Source organism: Cygnus atratus, chromosome 1 (assembly GCF_013377495.2).
Source record: "Cygnus atratus isolate AKBS03 ecotype Queensland, Australia chromosome 1, CAtr_DNAZoo_HiC_assembly, whole genome shotgun sequence".
NCBI classification, from domain to species: Eukaryota; Metazoa; Chordata; class Aves; order Anseriformes; family Anatidae; genus Cygnus; species Cygnus atratus.
This window is the reverse complement of record NC_066362.1, coordinates 60,300,077-60,323,766: the sequence shown is the minus strand read 5'-3', so window position 1 is coordinate 60,323,766 and position 23,690 is coordinate 60,300,077. Positions and strand designations below refer to the sequence as shown.

The following is a 23,690-nucleotide window of genomic DNA, read 5'->3' as shown; positions in this document are numbered from 1 at the left end:
TTCTTTGCTAACTTCAATTATGCATAAGCAGTCTCACAGCATGGGGAAACCACGTATAACCAAAAATAATGCATGTAATACTGCTGTGGATATCATTCTGGAATACACTATAAATCATGGTATCATTCCTTCCAGATACCTCTCCCTGAAAATTCCTACACAGCATCACTCAGCAAGATCTGGGTGTTACACACGCATATATGCTACCTATCTAAGCTAAACATGTTTTCTAGACTTAAGTGCCTACCCCAAAGTTGTAGATTATCAAAAATGTTTAATTGAATGACCTCAAGCAAATACCCACCAGTTAAGGCAATCTGAGGAACCACATCAGCTCAGCAGCTTAAGAATGGAGTGGAGAACTGCTAAACAGTTACGCACTGGTTCATTTTAAGCTGCAAGGCCAAGACACAGCAGCTTTCACTAGACACAGCTTCTTATCTTGTGGGATCTTAAATTCACGGGTCTCAAAACAGTTTTCTAACTGACAAATTTCTTTCCAGGTTTTTACTACTTCACGTCAAGCATTTACACTACCAAAATGCATGCGTAACTGTATTTTTAATAGGTGTCGTGTATTTATAGATATTGTATACATACATGTATATATAACCGAGTGTGTATGGGTGTTTGGCTTAAGATCAGTACGAGAAAAAAGTGTGACATGCTTCATGCAATACTTACACACTCCCATGCAATTCTTAAATTCAGTGATAAATATTTAGATCAGAGAAACATGAGAAAAACACCACCCTGACCACCCTGAGCTCACAAAGACACGGTAGTCTGAGACACAGCTACTTCTCAATCATTTCTACTAGATTCCACTCAGCCTCCTGACAACTGGTATATTAACGCTTCTTCAGTTCTCCTTGGTTTCACGGATGCACACACACGTGCTCACAGAGAAACTAAAACAATTTCATTCACACAGGTCTTACCCAGCAGTACAAGTAACTCCAATTGTTCACAAACTGAATGTGAATATGTACAGTACAGACTGAATCAAGAAATACAACATTTGCAAATGGTTGCTAATCCCCAAGAAAGCTAAAAGGACAAGACTACCTTCCCTTCCACTGAAAGCAGCCAGGCACTTTAAAGATAAATCTCATGAGATGTGTCACTACAAACACTTTTACTCTCTTCCCTAAATACAACAGCACTAACATGTAACCTTTTTGTGGAGTTGGGTGTTACTGGCAGCAGACACAAGCATACGTCTCCCAAAACATTGAGTTCCCTGTAATCAACCAGCATTTCTATCTTGGACCTGCTACCTAATTCCCTTGTACAGATGGACTAAACACACTTATCTGTGAAAAAGTTAATGGAGTTCTAATCTCAGAGGCCCCCAAATAATTTCTGCAGAACTAAGTCACAGCTTGCATGTCTGTGACGGTTCTGTGAAGAGCAGTGTGTACACAGTGCTAACCTACCTGAAACAATTTAAGTGGATTTTCAAAGCCTTCAGCTAGACTCCTAAACACAACTCTTAAATTCATCTACTTATATTCAACCTTTTTTCTTAAGCTGTCAGTAGGAATGAATTAAAAGCTTTAGAATGAATAAGGATTTACAGCAGCGGTGGGTGCAGGTATATTGCTTAACATCCTCTAAACATGGTCAGGAAAAGAGAGGTCAATGAGTTAACAGCATTTGCCAATAGTGATTCAGAACAGTTGTAACTAAAAACCAATGTTGAGGTGTAGTAGAAGGCTCTCCTGACACCAGGGGCTTCCACCATGATGTGTTAGGTGACATTCAAGATTGATAGATATATGAAGTATAGAATTGATAGATTGATAGATATATGAAGTATAGAAAGGAGGAAAAACAACCCTAACTACAAAAACGATAAACTTTAAATTAGCTACCACTACACCGGAAAAGAGATTGTGAAGTATCATCCACTATGATTTCAAAATGTCAACCCAATGCTCAGCAGAAATTAATGAAACAAAATAAAATACTAAAAGGTCACTGGGAAAGCTATAGGGACCAAGCACAGAAATATGTTATGCCACACTATAGGCAAACTGTTCTCATCTTAAATGCTGCATGCAGTTATAACTACCACTCCCCCAAAAAGAAGAGAAATTGAGGTGTCACAGAGAAGATTAAGGATGAAGCGCAGGCACAGACAGGCTCCCTTATAAAATTCTTCAGAATGGAGGAAAGACAACCAAGGCAAGACTGAGAATGAGGTTTCTGAAGTCATGAGTGGGAAAGACGCAATGAGTTTAAACAACAGTTATGGTATTTCAAAATAAAGGGCCTTAAAAAAATCTGAAGTTGACCAGCATAAGTTTAAGAGCAGCAAACCTGAAGTATCCCCCCCACAACTAAACATGATTCAATCATGGATCTCACTGCCATGGGTTGTTAGATTTCATAGAGCATAACCAGATAAAACAAATAGACAAATACCCAGAAAATGCTACGTTCACACTGCATTCAGTTGTGGGAAACTATAAGTAAGTCATGACTGAAATGACTACTAGAAGCTTGCACAGTTTCCTTAGCTCCGAGTAACCACAGGGTTAAAGTGACCTTTGCTGCAGAACAGCAGACAAAGGAACAGAGCAGAAGTAAATTTCATTATCTGTGATGTGGATAAGGCTCACAAAACAAATGCCAAACATGAAAGTTTTTAGGTTCATTGTCGAAACAGGTAGGGTTTTTTAAATTGTCCACTATGGCAACTTAATTTGATTCTCAATGTGTGGAAACAAAGTTTTGCTGGCATAGCATTTTGAAACTTGCTGAAATTATTTTGATTCTTTAAAACCACAGAAATATAAATCCCAGAACAAACTGAAATCACTACCTTACTTTAAGAAGTTTTCTGTCAACTGATGGATGTTACCTTTCTCCTCACATGATCAAGCAAGGTCTGAGAACTCTTGCTGACGTGTTTGACCTAAACACTCGCTGGAAAACTTGTCCCACAACTTCCATGACAGTGCCATCAGTCATTTCAACATGGTCAACCTTTATAAGGTCTGATATATACTCCATGAATTTGCATGACTTCAGACCATGCTGTTCTATGTGACATATCGCAACAGGAGTTACAGCCCTCACTTCAGACAAAAAAAGACAAAAAAGTTTAAGTCACAGATGCAAAGCATACCTTTAAAGATCCATCATCAGTTCTAACTGACAATCAAGTTATTTATCTTTCATTTCAGGAGAAATGTAAGGCACCAGGACTTGTCTTGGTTTCTTCTACACTGGCACTCCTTCACATCAGTATTTTTGTCAGGCAGATCAATGCACATTGAAGTATTTTGATGTTGGGAGTTGAGCTTTTGAATAATTTTACTGAAATACATTACTATGTACAGTACTGGAGACTTTCACTGACTTCGGTTTAAAGGAGGATGGTTTCCTAAACATGCTCTTTTTGAAGACCATATTTTTGTTTTGTTCTCTCTTTTGTTGCTCTTTTTGTTCTAGTTGCATCTTTATCTGCCATGCCCTTTTCAAGTGTGCCTTTTCCTCCTCTAAGCTCTCAGAGCACAGCCCTGTTCAATCACACCATCAGACATCTTTCTCCACCCACTTCTCAGATTCTTACAGTTTCCACATTTTCTGCCAACTGTGAATAAAATAAAGGGCATCATCAATAAAAAAAACATTTTAAGTTAGAAAAAGCCATTAAACAGTTATCTCATTTCCTCTCAGTTGGTCTTTTTCCCACCCATTGCTTTTCTTGGTCAAACACTGCACTGAGCTTGAAGCCATGTATAAACATCCTGAGGAGCCCTCAGGTGTCATTATGGCAAGATTTTCAATCTTTACTTCACAGTTTCCTGGGGAGGCCATATATTGGTTCTAAAACATCCACAGAAGGAAATCCAGAAGGGAAAAACCCATCAGCAAGTTTTACTGGCTATTAAGCACCTACAAGTAAAAAAGATGAATAGCTCTGCTGCATATAGCTTGTAGAGCAAGATATCCAACAAGCATTTCCGAACGTGGTAGAAATTCGAGGGGAAAAACCAAAGTGAACAAACAAAGTAGTTCAGCTAGCCAACAGTAAGGGAGCTCAGCCCAATGGGTCCAGTTCAGACGATGCCATCTTCACCACAGCAGGTATGAGATCAATAGGATCTCCTTGGAATAACGCGGGCAAAAATCTGTGCCAGCATTTCACTCAGCAGAGAGCAGCCCTTAAAGGTCACAGCCAGAAACTGCACAAACACAACTGCTGAGGTATTGCTGTCCACCTCTCTCTCTCCCATCACAATTTGAAATAAAAAAGTGTTCCAGTTAAATTGCTAATATAGCAAGGAAGTGAGCAAGAACCTCTAAAATGGCTGTGGATATCAGCTTCTATAGTACTGCACTGAATTATTAAGAAGTTTCCATTGCTTCCCAAGTGTCAGTTTAACTCCAGCTGCTTCACTAACTCCTTGCACACTACCAACAGTTGCCAGTGTGCAAAAAATATGCTTGAGAGGAGCCCCATCACAAGTAATACTACCCAGTGCCATCTGAGCTTTGGCACAATGCGCACACCAAAAAAATAATTCTATTATACAACCCAATATTCCAAGCAGATTAAACCTTCGGCGTAATGGAGTCAATAGGGGAAGAAAGAGGTCTCTATGACTCTTTCTCTGGTACTTTTTCTCTGGTCCTCTCCTAGCTTTATTTCCAGAGCTCCGTTAATTGTGGTGGCATATATTTCTGGGGATGCGCATGCAGTAGAGGAGTTGACCCTGTGATTTCTTCCCCTTCCCTTGCCTTTCCATGAGAATTTGAATTATTGTTTTTAAGTTGCTCTAGTTAGTTACTCTTCAATGTTAAATAACTTATAACAAACTCATAGACTGGTGCCTACCGTGTCTACTTCCACTTAGCAGAATTCATTCTTACCTAGCCCAAAAGCCCTTCCACTACAGAATTTGTATTTTCCAAAACGCAGACAAGAATCAAGTTCCACCTCTCCACTGTTTCTAGAACGTGTTAATTAGACTTTTTTTTTTTTTTTTTGACATTTTCACCTGGAAGCACATTTTCCAAAGTTTCAGAGTAGGATGCTTTCTGAACCATCCCCAGCTGGACGATATCCTTCCTGAATGGTTGACCTGAACAGTAGGTACCTGACAACAGACACTACATAGTTAAAAAGAATCTCTGCTTTCATTCATACATTTAATGATACCCAGCTGCACCACTGCACAGCGAGCACAGCAAATTCTTCCTCTTCCTGATGCATCTCCCTGCTGCCCAAAGTCAGTTTTCCACAATAGTTTTTACCATGATTTCAGTACAGCTGTCACTCTTACATCTAGATGAACCAACTTAACCTCTAAACTTAATTTGTAATAGGTAAATGTTAAATAGAATTTTGCTAGGAAGCTTCATATTAATGAACAAAATCCAGTACACTGTATTAGTGCCTGTTCTAGGGCATCTTTAAACAAATGAGTTTAATTAGTTTTTTAATCTAAAGCAGATACCTAATCACAACAGATACCTTCGCGGTGTACACTTTTAATAACTCAGCTCCCACAGGCACATTACTCCCAATTCCCAACAATACGTCTGCAATTCAGAAAGTCACTTCACATCTCTTTCACACTGTCAGACAAAACAACATCTCTGGCACATTTAGAACACCCTAAACACCTCAAGTTCACCAAGGAGTACGGTATATTTATTATGCATTGGTCTGGTTTTTTTTTGTGTGTTGTTTTTTTTTTTTTTGTGATAGTTCATAACAAAATCATAATAATGCCATTCAAATAACTGCACAGAATACTGCCTGTAAGATTATTAATGCTACCTAAGGATTAATCTAGAAGTAAAATATATATCCAGTATCTGGTGAAACTGCAACAGTAGACCTTTCCATAACCATAAAATGAGAGGTTACAACTTGAATATTAAATAGGTGGTTCATAAAGCTGGTTTAAAAAAAAAATCAATATAAGTGTAAAAGTTAAAATCTAAAAACTGAATGATCCTCTCCCCACAGGAGAAGAGTATATGCTCAGCAATACTTTTCAGATTATCAAAACCCCAGTCTTAGTAAGTGAAAAGTATGTGTGATAGCTTTCATTAAACATATTAACACTTGTTTCTCATGACAGATACGAAATATGATGGTACCACCAAACACCTGCATGAAATTTCTTCCCTTTCTCCCACACCATTTTGTTCTGTTCCTGGAATGAAATCAATTAACTAAGGATTTAAAGGAAAAAAGTCCTCCTTCCTTTGTTATTAGAGCCCTAAAATCCCCAAAACTACCACTAAATATGCTTACTATTCTTGACCCCACTGTAATGCCAAGATTCAAGCATAGTCCACTTCTCCTCTAGTATGTGGAGCCAATCAACCAAGTCTCATTTCCTCTCTTCCCCCTTCCCTCTTACCCTGTTCTGCTCCAGGTTTACAAAAGCAGAGCATTTTAACAACATTCTCCCATCTCCCATCCCCCCCACTCCTTCAAAAAGCAAACTTTCATTTCATTTCTAAGAAACAACATACAAGAAACAGATGTAATCATCAAGAGAAAGATCAAGTTCACTATAATAGACTAGACCTTTGCACAGAAGACAGTTTCCAGAAGCTTTCAGTTGGCTAAGAATGAAGATTGTGTCATTTCAAGCATTTCACAGGTAAATTACATCACCTAGAATGTTAATCTCATCATAAACTTCAGTGTATGTAAAGTGAAGTAAACACTTTTGCATTTAACTGAGCAAAACTTATGCCCCTAGGATGCTAAGCCTCTAAAAAGTAGTCACTGGTTATCAAATGCTATTAATATGCTAACATTTGATCTTGTGGGTGCCATAAGCTGATGATATGGAGAATAATTATGTTTCTCTGCCTGAAAGATCAGCACCTGTATGTATGACTCAAGTTTGGTGGAAACATTTACAAAAGGATAAGATAATACTATTTTTCTATCAAACATACCTACTTCTTGTCTGAGAAATTTCAGAACATCTTTAGTTTCATGCCTGCTCTACAGAAATCAGAGTAATTGATGAAATGCAGTTCACTGTATCAAGCTCGTGTCACAGTTTCCTTACAGAGAGGCACAAACTTTCACACAAGTACTTACATCTTTCTGAGATGCAAGTCACATACCAATATTCCCATAACACAGCTAGGAGAACATGCAGGAGCAAAGAAAAAACGAGTAAATGAAAGTGTGAATACTCAGTAGGGCATCACTTCACAGCAAAGAGCGTAGGAGGTGTTTTCTGTAGTGGAGGTACTACTAAAGTCCACCTAAAACATCCATATAAATATATATATGTATTTGTGGGTTTTTTTTGTTGTTGTTTTTTGTTTTTAATATGAAAAACTAATGAAACCTGGCATTCCAACACCTGTAGTTTTCTTTAAAAAGTCAGCAAATTGAGACTTGTGTAGTGCGCCATTTAAAGGCCGTGAGCCTGCTGGGCTCTTTTTTTTTTTCCCTCCTCCTTTCCCTGCAAGAGATTAGGAAACTGAAAACTTGTCAGTCCCAAATCTGGTTTGTATAAATCAAGCCTAATTAGAGCCTGAGTCTGTTGCAGTCAGCATCATGGAAGATCTTCGCATGTCCATTACTCTCAGTATCTCAAAGACCACTGTACTGCCAGACAGGACTAGATAGAGAAATACACCTATTGTTGATCTTCAAATAATTATGGTAGAGAACCCAGGTAAACTAACAGTGTGAATAAACTTAAGTATGAATAAGATTGTATTGAAATACATACTTGTGGAAGTTTTTCCTGCATCAGTTCTTTGTGGCAATGCCAAAATCCACTACTGAAGCTAACAATGCAAAGCCACAAAAGGTCTAAAATTTTTACACCATTATGGAGGGATCTGTTGGGAAACACGTTTTTCAATGAGAATTTATTCCTGCGACAAGTCATCCTACATTTTAAGTACCACTGAGTACTGTCACATTGATTAGTTGTGTTCAGATTTTTTTTTTTTATATTCCGCCCCAGAGATGTTTTAGAATTTTTAATGCTTCACATCCACATGATACTTAAATCATAATTAAAGAAACCACATGGGCGATACTTCCAGCTTCATACAAGACTAGAAGAACAGTCTCTCAAAAGTGACCTGCAATACGCACAGCCTCAAATGACTGACTTTTATTAGCTTCTCTCTGATGAGGCTTCCTCTCCCCAAGATACTGGTCCATCGTTAAGAAAACAGACAGAGAAATAACACTGAGTTCAGTATAATTTGGCTTTTAAAAGTTTACCAAAACAAAAATAAAAATGTACCCATTTACTTTGTAATAAGAAACATGCTGGCTTGTATTTTTTTTTTCCAAAAATATTTCAGTGTTCTTTTCTGCTCCTGATCCTTCACACCACCACAGCATTCGGGAAGACTCCTGCATCTTCTAGCGTAAAATGAATTTGTTTGCCTCTGCTCAGCATCCCCCAAACAGGGCTGAGTGACACTGACGGGCTACCATGCTGTTTGTTGATTCCTCTGCTGATTCTTACGCTCTGAAAGGCAATAAAACAGGCCCTACATTGTTCGTTTAACTCTTCCGCTAACAGGAAAACTGCCATCAGCACCAGCAGCCAGCAAGTTCACACCAAAAAAAAAAAAACTTTGGAAAATTCTGCTGGAATTGATGAATGTGCTCGCTACGAAATATTTTGTCTTCAGTACTGACAAGCAGCATTTTCAAACCGTGTCTCACACATGGTAATGTTCAATCGGGCAAGAAAACAAACGTTTTCACTGCCTAGTTAATGCTGAGGCCCACAGACTGGAATCTCATTCACCATAAGCAGCAGCAACTCTCCAGCAGGTAGGCAGCACAGCAGATCACAGAAACTTCATAAGCTGGTTGCAGGCAGGTGCTGACATGTACCATATCAGTGTGCCACGCAAACCTGAACTCCCAAAGTCTTCCTGGACACCACCTGGACACGCTTGCCAAACTAAGACCTGAGACATTTGCTGCCTCGCAGACCAGCACAGCTTGCTCGACTGGCACACACAGTAAGGGCCTGACCTGCACATGCAGTAACATGGACGTACCTACATCCAAGGTCCATACAACGTGTTTTTCTAGTGCTTATAGCACACAGAGACGTGAGAGCACCAAAAATACAATAGCGAGAGGCTGAGCTGGTGCCCCTGCCCCACAGAGCCCCTTAGGAGGCCAAGGGCCGCCAGGCAGGGCCGGGCCCAGGGCTGCATGGGGAGAGGCTGCAAAATGGCAGCCAGAAAAGGAACCAAAGCACTCACTCAGGGGCTGACCAGTAAGTAAGTCTGGTGCTAGGGAAAGTGCCAAAGCTGGCACTAAAATGGAAAGCATCAATTTTGAAGAAGAACGCATGGTCCTACTAAAATACATCAGCAAAATGAGTACCTCTCTGGACTCGAAAGCTATAAAAGTGAAAATTCGCTATCTAGATGAATTATGGAGCTTGAACTTTCGATACATAATATGACTAAGGACCAAGAAGACATTTTAACTCAATAATTTATATGATATTTCTTTAAAAAATAACTCTGTACTCTCAGAGTTGAAACAACTACTTAAAAATACAGAGATCCGCTTTTCTTCCAGAAAATGAAACAACCACAAAAAGCAACATAGTCCTATAAAAATTACTAGTAAGTGATTGTGTTGAAATGCAGAAGGAGTTGGTGTCAAGATGAAGGTTTCCCAGTAGCAGAGGCTATCCAAGAGCAAACGAGTTCTAATGCAGTTGCTCCTTAACAAATTAATTTTGGAGTCAAGTAGAGCTGAGGTGCCATTCCGCCAGTGGCAGCTGTGCTTTACAAGGTTCCTGACCCTCCCTTACATGCCCAGATGCTCATTTCTGTCTCCAGAGGTACCTTTTCAGTTGTTTGCATGACTCTGTTCCACACAGGGTTTCAAGAACTATCCCATTTACAGGGGGGAAAGAAAAACAAAACACTGTAAAAATATTCCAATGAAGTACTGTTTTAAAAACGCAGCACATATTATAGCCATCCAAAAAGCTGAAATGACAAGCTAAGAGAATTAACAGCAACATCTTAAATTGGATTTTCCTCTGCATGGTATAATAACATAGAACCACAGCTTCTTGAGAGGAAAAATCATTCGTGTCTGGCAAGAGACAGCGCTCCTTTCTTCCTCCTCTCTCTTTTTCCAAGTCTTCCCTTCCCCACCCATGTCTAATGAGTTCTGCTCTCCTCCTTAAGAGCTTGGAAGAAGTACACAGAGCACAAAACCAACAAAAGCTGGAATTATTACTTTTTTTTCCCCTGTTTTTTCAGTAGAAGGCAAGATGGAACTCCCTGTAACGTTCACTCCAAGACAGCGACTGAGACAAAGACGACAGAATTTATGGGGAAAAAATAAAGTGTACATTGGGGAAAGTAGGGAAGGGAATGTTGATACATTTGTTAAAAAATAATAAAAAATCCCATAAATGATTTTCTTCCAAGATGGAGAAAAAAATGGAAGAAAACGATTTAAAGGCTACTATACTGGACAAAAAAAAAAAATTAACATATTTGTGAAGTGAAACCTCTTGGTCTTGTGCCTCTATTCAAATAGTTAGGTATTACGACAATTCAACACTCCAGGCAAACAACATAACACACTGCCACAAAGTGAGGCTGAGCAGCTTTTTACTCTATTATTGTTGTCTTTTCTGACTTGATTTACTTAATACTACTATAATGTGTAAAAACAGAGGAAAATCTGGTGGTTTTACTAATTTAAAATAGAAATTGATCGCTTCACAAACAGCCCAATTACCAAAGCAGGATTTTTGTTTAGAAATTTGTCATTTTCCATAAACACCAACAGATAATGCTATGAGGAGATCTGGAACATTTTTTACATGGAAAAGAGGCTACTGATAGGACTGTCAGGCTACATAATTACAAGCCAGGCTACTAATGCAAATACACAGCCACTGAATAATTGCTGTGTGAGCACAAGTGTTTAATGAAAAAAATCTTATACCTACTATGTTCTATTTCATCTTCTTAAATACACTGATGCATGAAAAAAAATCCTGCATATTGAGAAAAAATGTTCCCCCAAAAGCCAACAAATGGGAGTTTAGTCATAATACATACAAGATTTCACTAGAGTAAATAACATAACCCATCCGTTTTGATTTGTCTCAGATATTCTTTCATAAAAGCAAGAAGCCAAGAAAAAAAAAAAGAAACAAGCGTTCTTTTTGAATATGTAGGTTTCAAACAGAACTTATTTCAATACTTTAACAATAACAAAGCTGCAGTTTAAATGCTCTTTTGACCTGCAAACACAGGATAAAATTCTTCCCTCGACTTAACAGCTTCACCTTCAACCTATTTGAAGCAGCAAGGAATCCAATCCCAGAATTTAGAAAGGATGCAGTGAAGTTAGTTTTCTCACATCTGCGGCAACAACTTGGGAAGGAAGCATCAATGAGTTCATGTCCTTAAAAAAATTCCAGATAAGAACTATTCCAAAACTAGCCTGAAAAAAATACTACAGGTTATAAACATCCTATAACCTGTAGTAAAAATACTACAGGTTGTAAACATCCCATTGCCCACTATTCAAATTCTCTCCTTCTGTCAGACTATGTTCACGCTCCTTCACATTACAAGGAAAGAAACACATAATGTAGGCATTATAGTATTAGACTGGTATCAGATCACTGGGTGATGTAGCTCCAAAGGTGAGCACAACAGGAAAAGAACTTGAGGCAGAGGTCCCACTTAAATTTTCAGAGTTCGCACAGCAAAACCACAAACTGTTTATTTTCGTGATTAAAGCATATATAAAAGGTTGAAGACCATCTCATTTGAAGTCCTCCCTCATCTCCCAAGAATTAAAGAAGAAGAACAAGAAAACACAGAAAACCCCATGTACTAGTGCTTTACCAGTCCTGGATGCCTGAGCTTATGTGCGCATTCTACATAAACACCTGCTGTTTTGGATAGTTGCTTTGACTGCTTAAGACAAACGATGTTTAATATGACCTGTGCTTTTCACCTACGCCCTTCAAATAACTCAGTCCACAAGGATTGATCTTAGACACCCAGAAGAATTCCAACAGCTATCATTTTAATTAGTTCATTACTTGTATTCTACACACACAATTCTCATTGGTTCTCACTCCCCCAAAACTAAAAGCAGCATATCTCAAAATTAAAAAACAGAAATAGGAGCTGAAGTATTCACTTAAATCAAAACATCTGTCTTACTAAAGCACATTAACTCTTGCATCTGCATTTGGAAGTACGTTTTTCTGCTTTTAAAAATATCTAGAAAGTTACCTAGCATCAAGCGCACAAGTTTGATTTGACCTCTAAGGTTCATACTATTTAGGAATAAGGAAAAGTAATGCAAAACATTTCTGAAGTATCTTATCTAAATGACACAGATGTTCGCACCGAACATAATACAACTGAAGGTTGCATTCTGTTCTTCAAGGATGCATTTTACTTCCAAATATAACATAATGCAGCCACTCTAAACTGCCAATGCAATCTCACACACAAGTAGCATGCTTTGGCTCATTCAGGAAACGCAAAAAAAAACAACCAGGTTATTTTCATGAATCTGAAAGAATCTCTTTAGCAGTAAGATTTCTAGAAGTATCTCCACCTGACCTCAATAATGACATTTACAGAAAGTAAACAGGAGTAGTAAATACTAAGGATTCATAAGAATTAATACTGCAGCACAGAAACTATGTTCAGTTTTGTTTCTACGTTAGTTTCTAATGCTCCCAGGATTTTAAGAAGATTATACTTTCAAGTGACACTGTCTACTTGGAATCCAGTCAATTTAAAAAGAAGCAAAATGGATTTACATTCATTTTGCATTCCTCAGCTATCCTAATCCTTCCGACAATTTTTACAGCTTGAAGAACCTGGCTGCTGGAGAAGCTGCTAAGTAACTGCTCACAGAAGCAAACAAAGTAAACAGACAAATGCAATTTATTTTCTTTGAACTTCTGTGCTTGTACTAAGACTGGATAAAATATTTCATGATGAAAAGTTGATTATGATGATTTATATGTATTTTCTTTCCTACTAAGTTACTATAAAAAGCACATGCACTCAGGAAAGACAAAGGAAACTTTTTTTTTTTTAAGGGGGGTGGGGGGGGGGGGAACCTGTCCAGAGTGGAACAAATTACGTCGTTTAAAAAAATGGAACGTCAATGGCTGGAAGCCCAAATCTGTTTCATCTTTCAACATAAAGACAGGAAGTAAGGTCACTGACAGCTCCTAATTGAAACCATCTTCAAACCAGACTTCTGATCTAGATCAGGATTTTGTTCTGTGACATGCAGTTTCTATCCCAATCTATCACACGAGTTAGTCCCAATTCAGCACTAGCTCCATCTCTAAACACAGGCACCCACTAGGAAAGTTACCTAACCAGAACCTGTCCAGCTGACACAACCGTCTCCCTTCTATTTGGAAAAGTAACCTGATGTTAACCCAGAGGATCTACTACATAAATACTTGGAGCTTTGTTTTGAAATAACACTGAGTTAAATCACGCCTCATGGCTTTGTGGTTGAGGGCAGTGCTCCCCAAAATCCGCACGCATGTGGTGGAGTTCATTTACAACAGAATTACAAACCACAGAAGGAGGTGGGACAGACTCAACATCTAATCTGGTTTACACCCAGCTGGAAGGGGAGCAAACAGTCTTTGCAGTATCAAACAATTGCCAGTAGGTGAGGAGAACTTCTACAGAGAGGGCATCTACAAACTAGTTCCATACATTTTTGGTAGGGGAACAAACAAAAGCAGACCCTTCTTCTCACGTACAAAGTGATACCAGTTGGACTTTCTCGCTTGGTTTGTTATGACAATGCTCAATAGGAAATGCAGTCCCAAATGGCTTGAATTAAGAATAAATAAACTGGAAACAAAAATTGCAAATTGTATCAATACAGCTTAAGGAAAAATCTCTTTACCTGTGTAATCTACCTGCACTACATGACCATTTATTTTCAGATGCATTTACAGTTCTCAAGTGTGTCTTAGGCACTTGACAGTTTCCCACTCACCTGTCCAGAATCTCTCCCTTCTCTACAGACATGGAAAAATCCTGAATTTTGTACCAAGTGAACAAGTTCCAGCTTGCTCAACTGGAAAATTTCATAGGAACACCAAGAAAGTGCTTTGAGCATTAATACCACCTCTCGTCTCTTCCCATCTGACTTATTAGATACATACCTACTAACAATTCAGTTGATGAATAAAGCTCAAAGATGCAGAATCACAACCACACCATTTACTTGTACCTGTCCTCTCAGTCAAAATTTATGCAGCATTAGAAAATGCATAAAACTGAACTTGCATCCTTCAGTAAAGCAGAGACTATTTCAAAACAATTATAAACCAAGAAATAGAAATGTTAATGGCCCTTCAGAAACCCTTAATTGGGATTCACTTACACCTATTGTTTTCTGTTAATATTGCCCCGTGTTAAATACATTTTTCTTACTACTGTTTTCATAAAACATACACTGCATACAGTAAATGCAGCACACAAAAGATATACTCACCTCTATTTTTTCCTTGCCACAGTGACTACCCTTAGTAATAAGGATTGCAAAAATATTCGTTGCTATAGGTACAAAAAGGAAACTTTACAAAACTGTTAGACCTAAAACCAATAATTCAAAAGCTCGAAGGGGTCATAACTAAGGCTGCCTACGAAAACTTGATTCAGCTTTTCTCTGCATAAACATTTTGACACAGTACTTAACTGCATGACTACAGGTCATTTCTTCACGTGAACAGCAGACCAGCCTTCAGCAATAAACAGATACCGTCACACATCTGCAGATATTATTTGTAGGATCTCTCAAAAACAGAACTGCAAAATACTTCAAGAGGTCATCTAATCCATCCTTCCACACCACTGTGGAATCACCGGTGCAATCCACTTATGTTATGTCATTATTTAATCCATTGTTGGAACTGCAAGAACAGATTATGTTACTGCTCCAGGGTTTTGTTATCCCTGCTGTTAGAAGGCCAGGCATTAGAAAACCCACATCTCCTTCACTGCCACATCCGCCTTTTGCTCCTTTTCTTACACAGCACAGTCATAAAGCACTGTTCATTATGCTTGCCATTGTGTCCATCTTTTATATATTTAATACAGCCCTGCCCACCTATTTTTCGTTCCAGACCAGGCAAACCCGTGCTGCCCCGACCTGATCCTCCGACAGCCAACGTCTCCCTGGCATGCCAGCAAGAGACAGGAGAGCGACTAACACAAGCTAACGAGAGCATGCTAGAGACCACATCCCATGTGCTCTCGCAGTCTAGCACCTCTGTCATCCTGCTGAATCACAATCTGCTGGGGATCCACCATCAGCACCACATCCCCTCCTGCAGACCTGCTGTACAGCCTACTCCTCATCATCCTACATCCATCCCAGACTTCAGCCCTTTCAGCGTGATACTGTCGTGTACTTTCCTTACTGAAAACTAACTGGATTTTCAGGCTCTTCTTTCACCGTTTCCAGCATTCACTCCACCCTCTACTCGTTGGTAATGATTAATGTTAATTTTGGCCTCTTACCTCTGTTTCATACCGCAAGACCAGACGCAGCGCACTGACCAGATGGCTAAAACCAAATCAAAATTATACACAGGAAATTCATAGAAGGGAAGCCTCTCTAAATCAGACAGGGGAATGGAAGAGGGCAAAAAGTATTAGAAAACAGTTCATGCACGAAACACAAGCAGGTAGGGGATGTAAGCTGGAACTGCTAAAAACTTACACTGAGCAACAAGTATCAGCAACCATGTTTTTTTTCCTTAAACACTTGATTTAAAATAATCAAAATCCTACTATGCTTTAATACATCACAGTTCTTCCAACCTATACAGCTCGTCAACTCACACTAAAAAATGCTTTAATGCAGTAAATGTCAATGAATACCAGAACCTGTTGCTTTATTTTGCTTACAAGAAGTATTCCTTAAAATAGTTCTCTGAGAAATCCAGTTAGGCAGACTGGTTTATCATCCACAGGATCTTTATTGTTCTGAAGACAAAAGTCTTTTGCTTCCTGATGAACTTTGCTGTTGTGCTCACTGTTATTATATCTGAACATTTCGTAGTCATTTCTCATCTGATTTTCAAAGTATTTCTAAGAAATTAATTTTAGAAAAGGTCAAATTCTGAGTGCCAGACTTAAAGCATTACTGAATATTTAAAATTACACACACAACATCTATTCAACGCCAGCTCCCCTTGACTTCTTTTGCAGCTGCAAGCACTCAGCATTTCTGCAACACAGATCCCACAGGTCTCACGTCCAGTAAATGAGGAACACACAGCTAGTGACCACCTGCGGGAAGCTTGCTTTAAGCAACTTGCTCACGTCACACTGGAGCTCTGCAACAGCAACACAGGTCAACAGTCTAGGACAGCATTTCCCTACATTAACAGTGGGACCTTTATTCAAAAAGGAAAAAAAAAAAGCACAAGTCTCAAACAACTTCTCTGTTGCCTCCACCTCATTCATTCCACACCTTCAGACATCTGCTGCAAGAGCAGCAAGAGTCTTAGAGAAAAACTTCATCTGCTATCCAACACCCACTTCTCCGCAGAGCAGGATCGGTTTTGTACACTGAACACGATGAGGGTCCTGTCTGCACGTACAGATATTTGTACGCAGGTGTGTATATTGCAGTATTATCTATATGGGCGTACACTTTGTAATCATGGGATTACTGTGCCCATAAGTTATAAGTTACGGGTACAGAAGGAGAAATTTAAAATTGCACAGGCTATTGTAGCTGCAGTATTTCCAACACTGATTTTTGCCTCTGCAGTCTTTGTAGGCTGGTACAACTCTGCGTAGGAAGTTTTCCAGTTTTTAAAACAAACTCCGAAAAACAATTCTGTCACAGGGTGACAGATGCACTTTCATTAAAGATTCAAGGAGTAGCAGACTATCACGCTCCTGGCTGAGAAAAGGAAAGCTAAAACTCTCTGAAGTCTTAGGTTCTCTGCCAAATTCTCGCAAAAGTGTCCCGGAGCAGCCGTTACACACTCCTCTGTACCTCAATTTCAAGATTGGTGCCTTCAGCTATATCTCTTCCACTTTTGTCCCAATCCTGTATCTTCACCACTTCTGACTCCCTTCAGTACCACTTGCCGCTTTTGGAGTGGCTTGTTTTTCTCCTTTTTTTAAGCCAAGTTGATCTGTTTCCCAGCCTAATCACCCCATCACCAGGTTGCACTGATTGTTCCTTCCAGAAAGAACTTCTGTGTTGCAATTTCCTTCATACACAGACCTATTTCCCACTCCTGCACCCCAGCCTTCTTGATCTGCCAGCTCCAGTCTCTCCTCCCCTCCTACTCCCACACCTCCCAGGCTTCTACACACATCCCAACCACCAGCAGAACAGACCAGAGAAGATCCAGAGATCTTTCTCTTACTACTACTGCTTATCTAAAAACCACACTGGCTCCTCCCAAAAGACATCTCTCCTTTTTCCCCCCTTGGGTCTGATGCAACAAGGTCACACACACACACCCCCTCCCAACACTGCACCATCAGGCAGATGTCCAAGTTCCCCAAAGAATAGAATATACCTGAGTTTTAGCAGACAAAAAAAAAAAAGGCATAATTTCTTCTGCAGCAATGCGTGCCTAAATTTGGTTGTTACAAGCTTTTGAAAAAAATCACTTTCAAAGCAGCAGCAGAGAAAACATCCCCTTCAGAGCCATCACAATATGCCAAAGTTTAACTGCATTCTCCAAAGCATAAGGGTATTAAAGTTCTGCAGGAAAGAAGCTGGCAGAACTCAAAGCAGAAACTATTGTTTTCTTCTTGCCTCAACATCAGAAGTAGCTGAACTCTTTCAACTGACATTTTGGAAAAAAAAAAAAAAAAAAAAAAAACAACTTCAGCCCATAGAAAAATGCATGATTTATAGCAAGTTTGATTGGAATTGCTAAGTCTGTTCTCAACTGTGCAGCAAAACAGTAATACTTCTTTACAAGCATCTTACAACAACTTATGGCTTTAGCATAAGATAGCACAGTCAGCCCAGTCCACCATTTCACGGTATTTATTCTGTGCATTGCACGGACAATTACACTGATGTCATCAGTGATGTGAGTCCTGGCGGTCAGTTGTATATCTTCCTCTCTCATGTACTAGGAAGAAGACACCACTAATCCACTGCTCTTATGGAAGGCTTTGCCTTACCCTTCCGAAACAGACATCTCCAATAACATCCATCAGCAGCTGAAAACACAGCACGAATGGGCAGTGGGAAATTGTTAATCACATTTCTTGCCGAGTTCATGTGCATTTGAAGGGATACAATGACATCGTATCATGCAACTGCAGAGTGCAGAAGCCACTGCACTGGTAAGGATGCCATGAAAGCATGATTCTTCTGCACTCCCCAGAAATAAAAGAAATTAAGCCTGCATTGTTCATAATGCTACCATGTGACTTGACTTTGGGGCTCCAAGACAAAATTAAAAAGACAACTTGTGCTACTTCCACAGTTTTTTTTTTTGTTTTTTTTTTTTGTTTTTTTTTTTACTCACAGAGAGGTTCCCACGCCACACTGGGTTAATAACTCTCATGCAATTAGTGTTGTTCATACCGTATGCCACACTGGTCAAGGCTGGAGACACACTAGGCAGTTAAGGACATCACCCATAACAACTCTTACGCAATTAGCGTTATTCATACTGCACACCACAACGGGCAAGGCTGGAGGCACACTGGTATTTAAGGACTTCACCCATAAACAGATTTACTTTCAAGTGAAGGAAAGCCATGGCTCCCACAGCCAAAGTGGGACTGTGTTATTAAGAAGCCTGTTCTGCTTCACTTCTCCTCCAAGTAACTCCCCCCGCAAACACACTCATTCTGAACTGAGAAACAAGATTTGGGTTGTCAGTCTGCCACTACCGCAGCCACCAAGACCTCTCGGAAGAGATCTGTGCTGCAGCAAGAAGCATGCTCTTTGATGTAGCCAGCGCCCAAAATCTATTACAGCAGGTAGGTCACAGCTGTTAAAGCCTACTTTGTTAGAAGCATGCTCTTTTTCAAGTAACCAAGCCTGCCTGAGAAACCTAAGACCTCGCTCTGCAGAAGTGAACTGCCACTCACAAGGCAGACACCACCGCACAAAAAGCTGCACTGTCCACTAGCTTGTTTAGCATTCTGACTTCTTGAAAGAACATGCAAACAAAACACACATTTCCTCTGGCAAGGCTACAAGCGTAGCTTGTAGACACAAGGCTGACATAAAGCAAGCACAGCACAGTACAGACAGCAGGCTTAAAGGGAATCCTCCAGCCATATGGGTCTGCTGCGAAAATGAACTGGAAGTAAGCTTGACAAGCTCAACCGGCCACTAGAGACACGGTGCCAGCTCAAGCATCTGTGACACCCTCATGCAATTAAGTTGAGCAAACAGTATCCTGCAACTGTCCCACGAGGCAGTTATATCTGATTCCTTGCCTGACCTCCACAACCTGTCTTCAGTCCTTGAGTCTCTGAGGAAACTCAGCGGAGACTTTTTAGAGTCTGGCACGCCGCCCCCCTCTCTCCCACAGAAAACAGTGCAGCAAAGCGAGATAGATCCTCCTGATCGTCAACACTGGAGTCAGAGATCGTGCAATGAAGCAAAAAGGAAAAAAACACAGCCCAGGCTGAGCGGTAAGACATTTGCAGAGCTTGCCCAAAGCCCTAGTTCAACAAGGTGCTTGAATACGTATGTACCTGCCTTCAGCACACTAGCAGCCTATCTGCATACTCAGAGTTCACCATCTGTTTAATTGTGGAAGCTGAAGCCCTGATTCAGCAACATGTGACTTCAGTGGGAGCTGGATCAGGCATTCCAAAATCCAAGTTGATTTATTACTTAATTTCCTTAAGTACCGATGCTCGCTTTGCTATTTCAATGGCAGGCGGGCGTCCTTAATAGCCATTTCACTCTTCTGTTGTGTGCCTCTTCTGCGTAACTCTAAGCTGCAGGAGCTTGCTCTGTTACGGAACTGGTTAAAAGACCAAATGGCAGTGAGTAGCAAATGAGCTGCACCAAAAATAAACGCTCAGGGAGTTGTAAGTCTGTTGACCAGCATACATCACTTATACCTCATATTGCCGCTATGCCATCAACACTTTCCAAGGCTAAAGAAAAGACTAGGATGCAGGTTGTGTCCTAATTTTGTGAAGATGATGGGCCCTACACAGACAAATCAGACTCCTGCCATGCTTTTAATTTTAATTTTATCTTAACTGAAAAAGAAACAAAACATATTTGTTCTCTGCAACCTGTGGCCTTCAAACCTCTGCGATCCATGGACCATTTCTAACACATCTATGAAAAGCATCTTGTGAATGGCAAGTTTGGTCTTACTGTGCTAAAATTCATTACATGTGATTGCATGTCCCTTGGAAAAAGAGAAAGCAGAGGGCTCACAAATCAGAACAACTTGACGGCTCCTGCCCTAGCCCAAGGAGGAGAGCATAGATTTGGGAGAGATCTATTTTCTCCGTGTGCTCTCTCCCAGCAACCTAAATGCTGGCTGAATTACATCACATTACCACCGCTGTTTTTAAGTTACACAAGAACTCACTACGTTCACACGAGTTTACAGAGATCCACTGCGACTTAAGTCGCAGAACTTCTAAGACCTATTCAGCATTAGGCAAACAATTAAACAAAAGCCTTCAGTGACTTACTATGAAACTCTAGATAAAAAGAAGCCCGGCCATTCCGTTAACCTCCAGGAGGCATAAAACCCACGCAAATCTCCACCTTATGAACGCACCACCGCCTCCTTGTCTTCAAGCGGATGGTTTCCACGTACAAAGAGACTCCTGGCGATAACTACAAGCCACCAACTTCCGCGCTGCATCCAGCCGATGACCTGCAGCACCTCCCGCGGCCCCGAAGCGCTGCCTTCCCCGCACAGCTAGCCAGCCGGCACCAGCACGCCAGCCGCTTTCTGAGGCGGAGGTAAAGCCCTAGATGCAAGACGGGCACGCTGACGACGGGCACGCTTCCCAACGCTGCTCGAAGCTTCCCGCTATGTTCCCCCCAGCTCAGAGTCCCCGCTCCATGGCACGGTTGACGCAGGACCTCGCGGCTCCTTGCTGCAATTTAGGTGTCGGTAAGGGGGTGTGACTTGTGCCTGGTACCCACCGAAAGGAAAACCCACGCTGGCAGCAGAAGCGTGCCCCCGACGCGCCAGTTGTTGCATTTACAGCAAACCCAGGACTAAAGGTGAAGCACTGGGGGGGCACAACCAGCTTGGGGACCAAGCCTCCTGCCTAACCGCGGCTGAACTGCGATGCCGGCGAGGAGAGGGCAAAGAGGGGGGGATAAAATAACAACAAAAGGGGCCGCCGATCCCTGGCGGTGCCCACGCGCCTCCCGCGGGCCGGGCCGTGCGGGGCCGTGCAGGACGGTGCGGGGCGGCAGCACCGCGGCCCCCCACGCCCGGGGGTCCCCCCACGGCGCCTCGGGACCCCCCCAAACCCCCCCCGCGGCATCGGCGGCGCGCGTGTGCGCGCGTCCCCGCGCGGTGGCGGCGAACAATGCGCGTCCCCCCGCGCCGTGCGGGCATTGTTAGCGGCGGGGCGGCCCCCCCCCGCACCTGCCACGTCCCCCCGCCCCGGCTTTGTTCCCCCCTCACCTACGGCGGGCGAGCCCCGCAGCGCCGGCACGGCGAGCAGCAGCGGCAGCAGGGCGGGCAGCGCCGCGGCCAAGCGCGGCGTCCGCTCCATGGCGCGGCGTCAGGTCATCGCGGCGCCCCGCGGGCACGGTGGGCTGCGCTGCTCTTCCTCCTCCTCCTCCTCCTCCTCCCGGGCGCATCCGGGTGGGAGGCGGCCCCCGGCCGCCCGCCCGCCCGCAGCCCTCCCCGAGCGCGCCCCCGCCGCAGGCCGCCCCGCCACCTGCGCGCGCCCCGCGCCGCCCGCCTCCGCGCGGGGGCGCGCCCGCCCCGCCCCGCCCCGCCGGCCGCGCGCGGGGAGCCGGGGGAGGAGCCTGGGCCAGGGGGAGGGGGCGGGGCCAGGCCGCGCCGCAGGCTCCTCCCTCCGTCGGGGGTCTCCTCTCACAGGGGCCAACGTTAAAGTCGTGGAAATACGGCGTTAAAGTTGCTTTTAGTTTACTAAAAAATGGAGGTTTGTGTGTCCTTAGGTATCAAACAGACGGTTTTTGAGTTAGTTGCCAGTCCCTGGAAACACAGCTCAGCTCAGAAAAGCACTCCTGTCTTCTACACCCTCATACCCACCATTTCTTCAGGGCACGTGAGGCCCTTCCCTGCTGCCTCCTCTTTCCCTTTCCAACCTCTCTTGCATATCTACAGCCCAGGCTAAGCAACAGACACGAAAAGCCTTAGAAAAACAACAACAGCCTTAAAAAAAACACTTCATTCCAGCATGCCTGCGTTGCGAGCAGTGGTATGCACCAGTGCTTGGCATGGAGCGTGCTGTTTCATGCTCTGTTTCCATTTTTTAAATGTATTTATTTTAGTAAGCTATCCCTCAGAAACATCAGCAAGAGAATAGGTTTCATTCCCTGCTTCAGATTCAGTACAAGCTTTGAAATACTTAAGTTCCAAACATATTTCAGATGCCACCCACCACGCCCTTTGCTGAAGGATACCACATTACATGGCAGTGCCTCTAGCACCAGGCCACGTAAGGCTGCCTGTAGAACATTTCGGCTTGCCTGTAGGTAATTTGTTTCACCAAGACCCAGCCATGAAAGGTAACTTCCCAGATTAAAGTGTGAGACAACTTTTCTCACGTTTCTGAGATGTTACCCGCAATGAAGTCCTTGGCAACTGCTAACTCATTCACTGTCTCAGCTAACAAGATTTCCTGCTCCAGTTCCTGGAGTTCAGTTCACAAAAATAATCTTCCCGTCTTCCCATCTCGTGTTTAGGTTCATGTTCCCCAGTTTCTGTGTCTACTAAGACCAAATCGGTGCTTACATTACCTCCCAGCTTCCTGGGCTAGTTTAGGAACTGTCACATCTGATCGTGTGCTCACCATTCCCTTGCAATTTCATGCCTTCCACCAGACACCTCCAAATTCAACTCCCATTGTTAAATACCAACCCAATTGAAAAAACAACTGTGAGGCAGCTATCTGCTATGGTACAGTACATCCTTTGTTTCAGTCTGCTGTTTCCCAGTAGGTAGGAAGAAATTTCCCTAGTCATATGTGATCCTCTATCCTGCTTCACTTCCCATTTGTAACAGACCTTCACTGGAGCCATATGCTGGAACATTGTTTTGTGACTGTACCCCTACTCCCCTAAGTGGTATACTCAACTTGAGTATCTTCATGCTGTTGCCTGGTTTGGTGTCTTCATGTTGTCACCTTGACCCCTTTTTGCAGTTCCCTTAGTCCCCCCATTTCCTGGAAAGCCTCATAATACCTGGCAATCTGACTGAGATTTAGGTCACCTGTTTCTCTTGATGAACCTGGCCAGGCGTTACCCACGTGTATTTGGCATCTTTGTGGCAGCTGACACCCAACAATTTTATCACTGACTGCAGGTTTATTCTCCTGCTCTTTATGTAGCCTTCAGCTATTTCTTCAATATACTTCACATCGTTAACCAGAAAGTCCTGTTTTCCTGAGTACAACAGGAATCGTGACAAAGGACTTAGTTTACAGCTTCAAGCATGTCTGTTTCTACTTCTCTTTGT

The 23,690-nt window shown here is 42.0% G+C and overlaps 1 protein-coding gene across 3 annotated transcripts in view; it reads right to left on the bottom strand.

The window, feature by feature from the left end:
* The window catches only part of KIAA1549 (KIAA1549 ortholog), a 141,251-nt gene extending 119,339 nt beyond the window's left edge, over positions 1-21,912 (bottom strand). For 2 of the 3 annotated variants that reach the window (XM_050714041.1, XM_050714050.1), the window contains exon 1: positions 21,666-21,787. In XM_050714041.1, coding sequence (XP_050569998.1) covers positions 21,666-21,756 — 91 coding nt within the window. In that variant the 5' untranslated portion in view covers positions 21,757-21,787. Of the gene's footprint in view, positions 1-21,665 lie in introns of all 3 variants that reach the window. The other variant, XM_035561598.2, reaches the window with a different exon arrangement.
* Between the last annotated feature and the right edge of the window lie 1,778 nt (positions 21,913-23,690).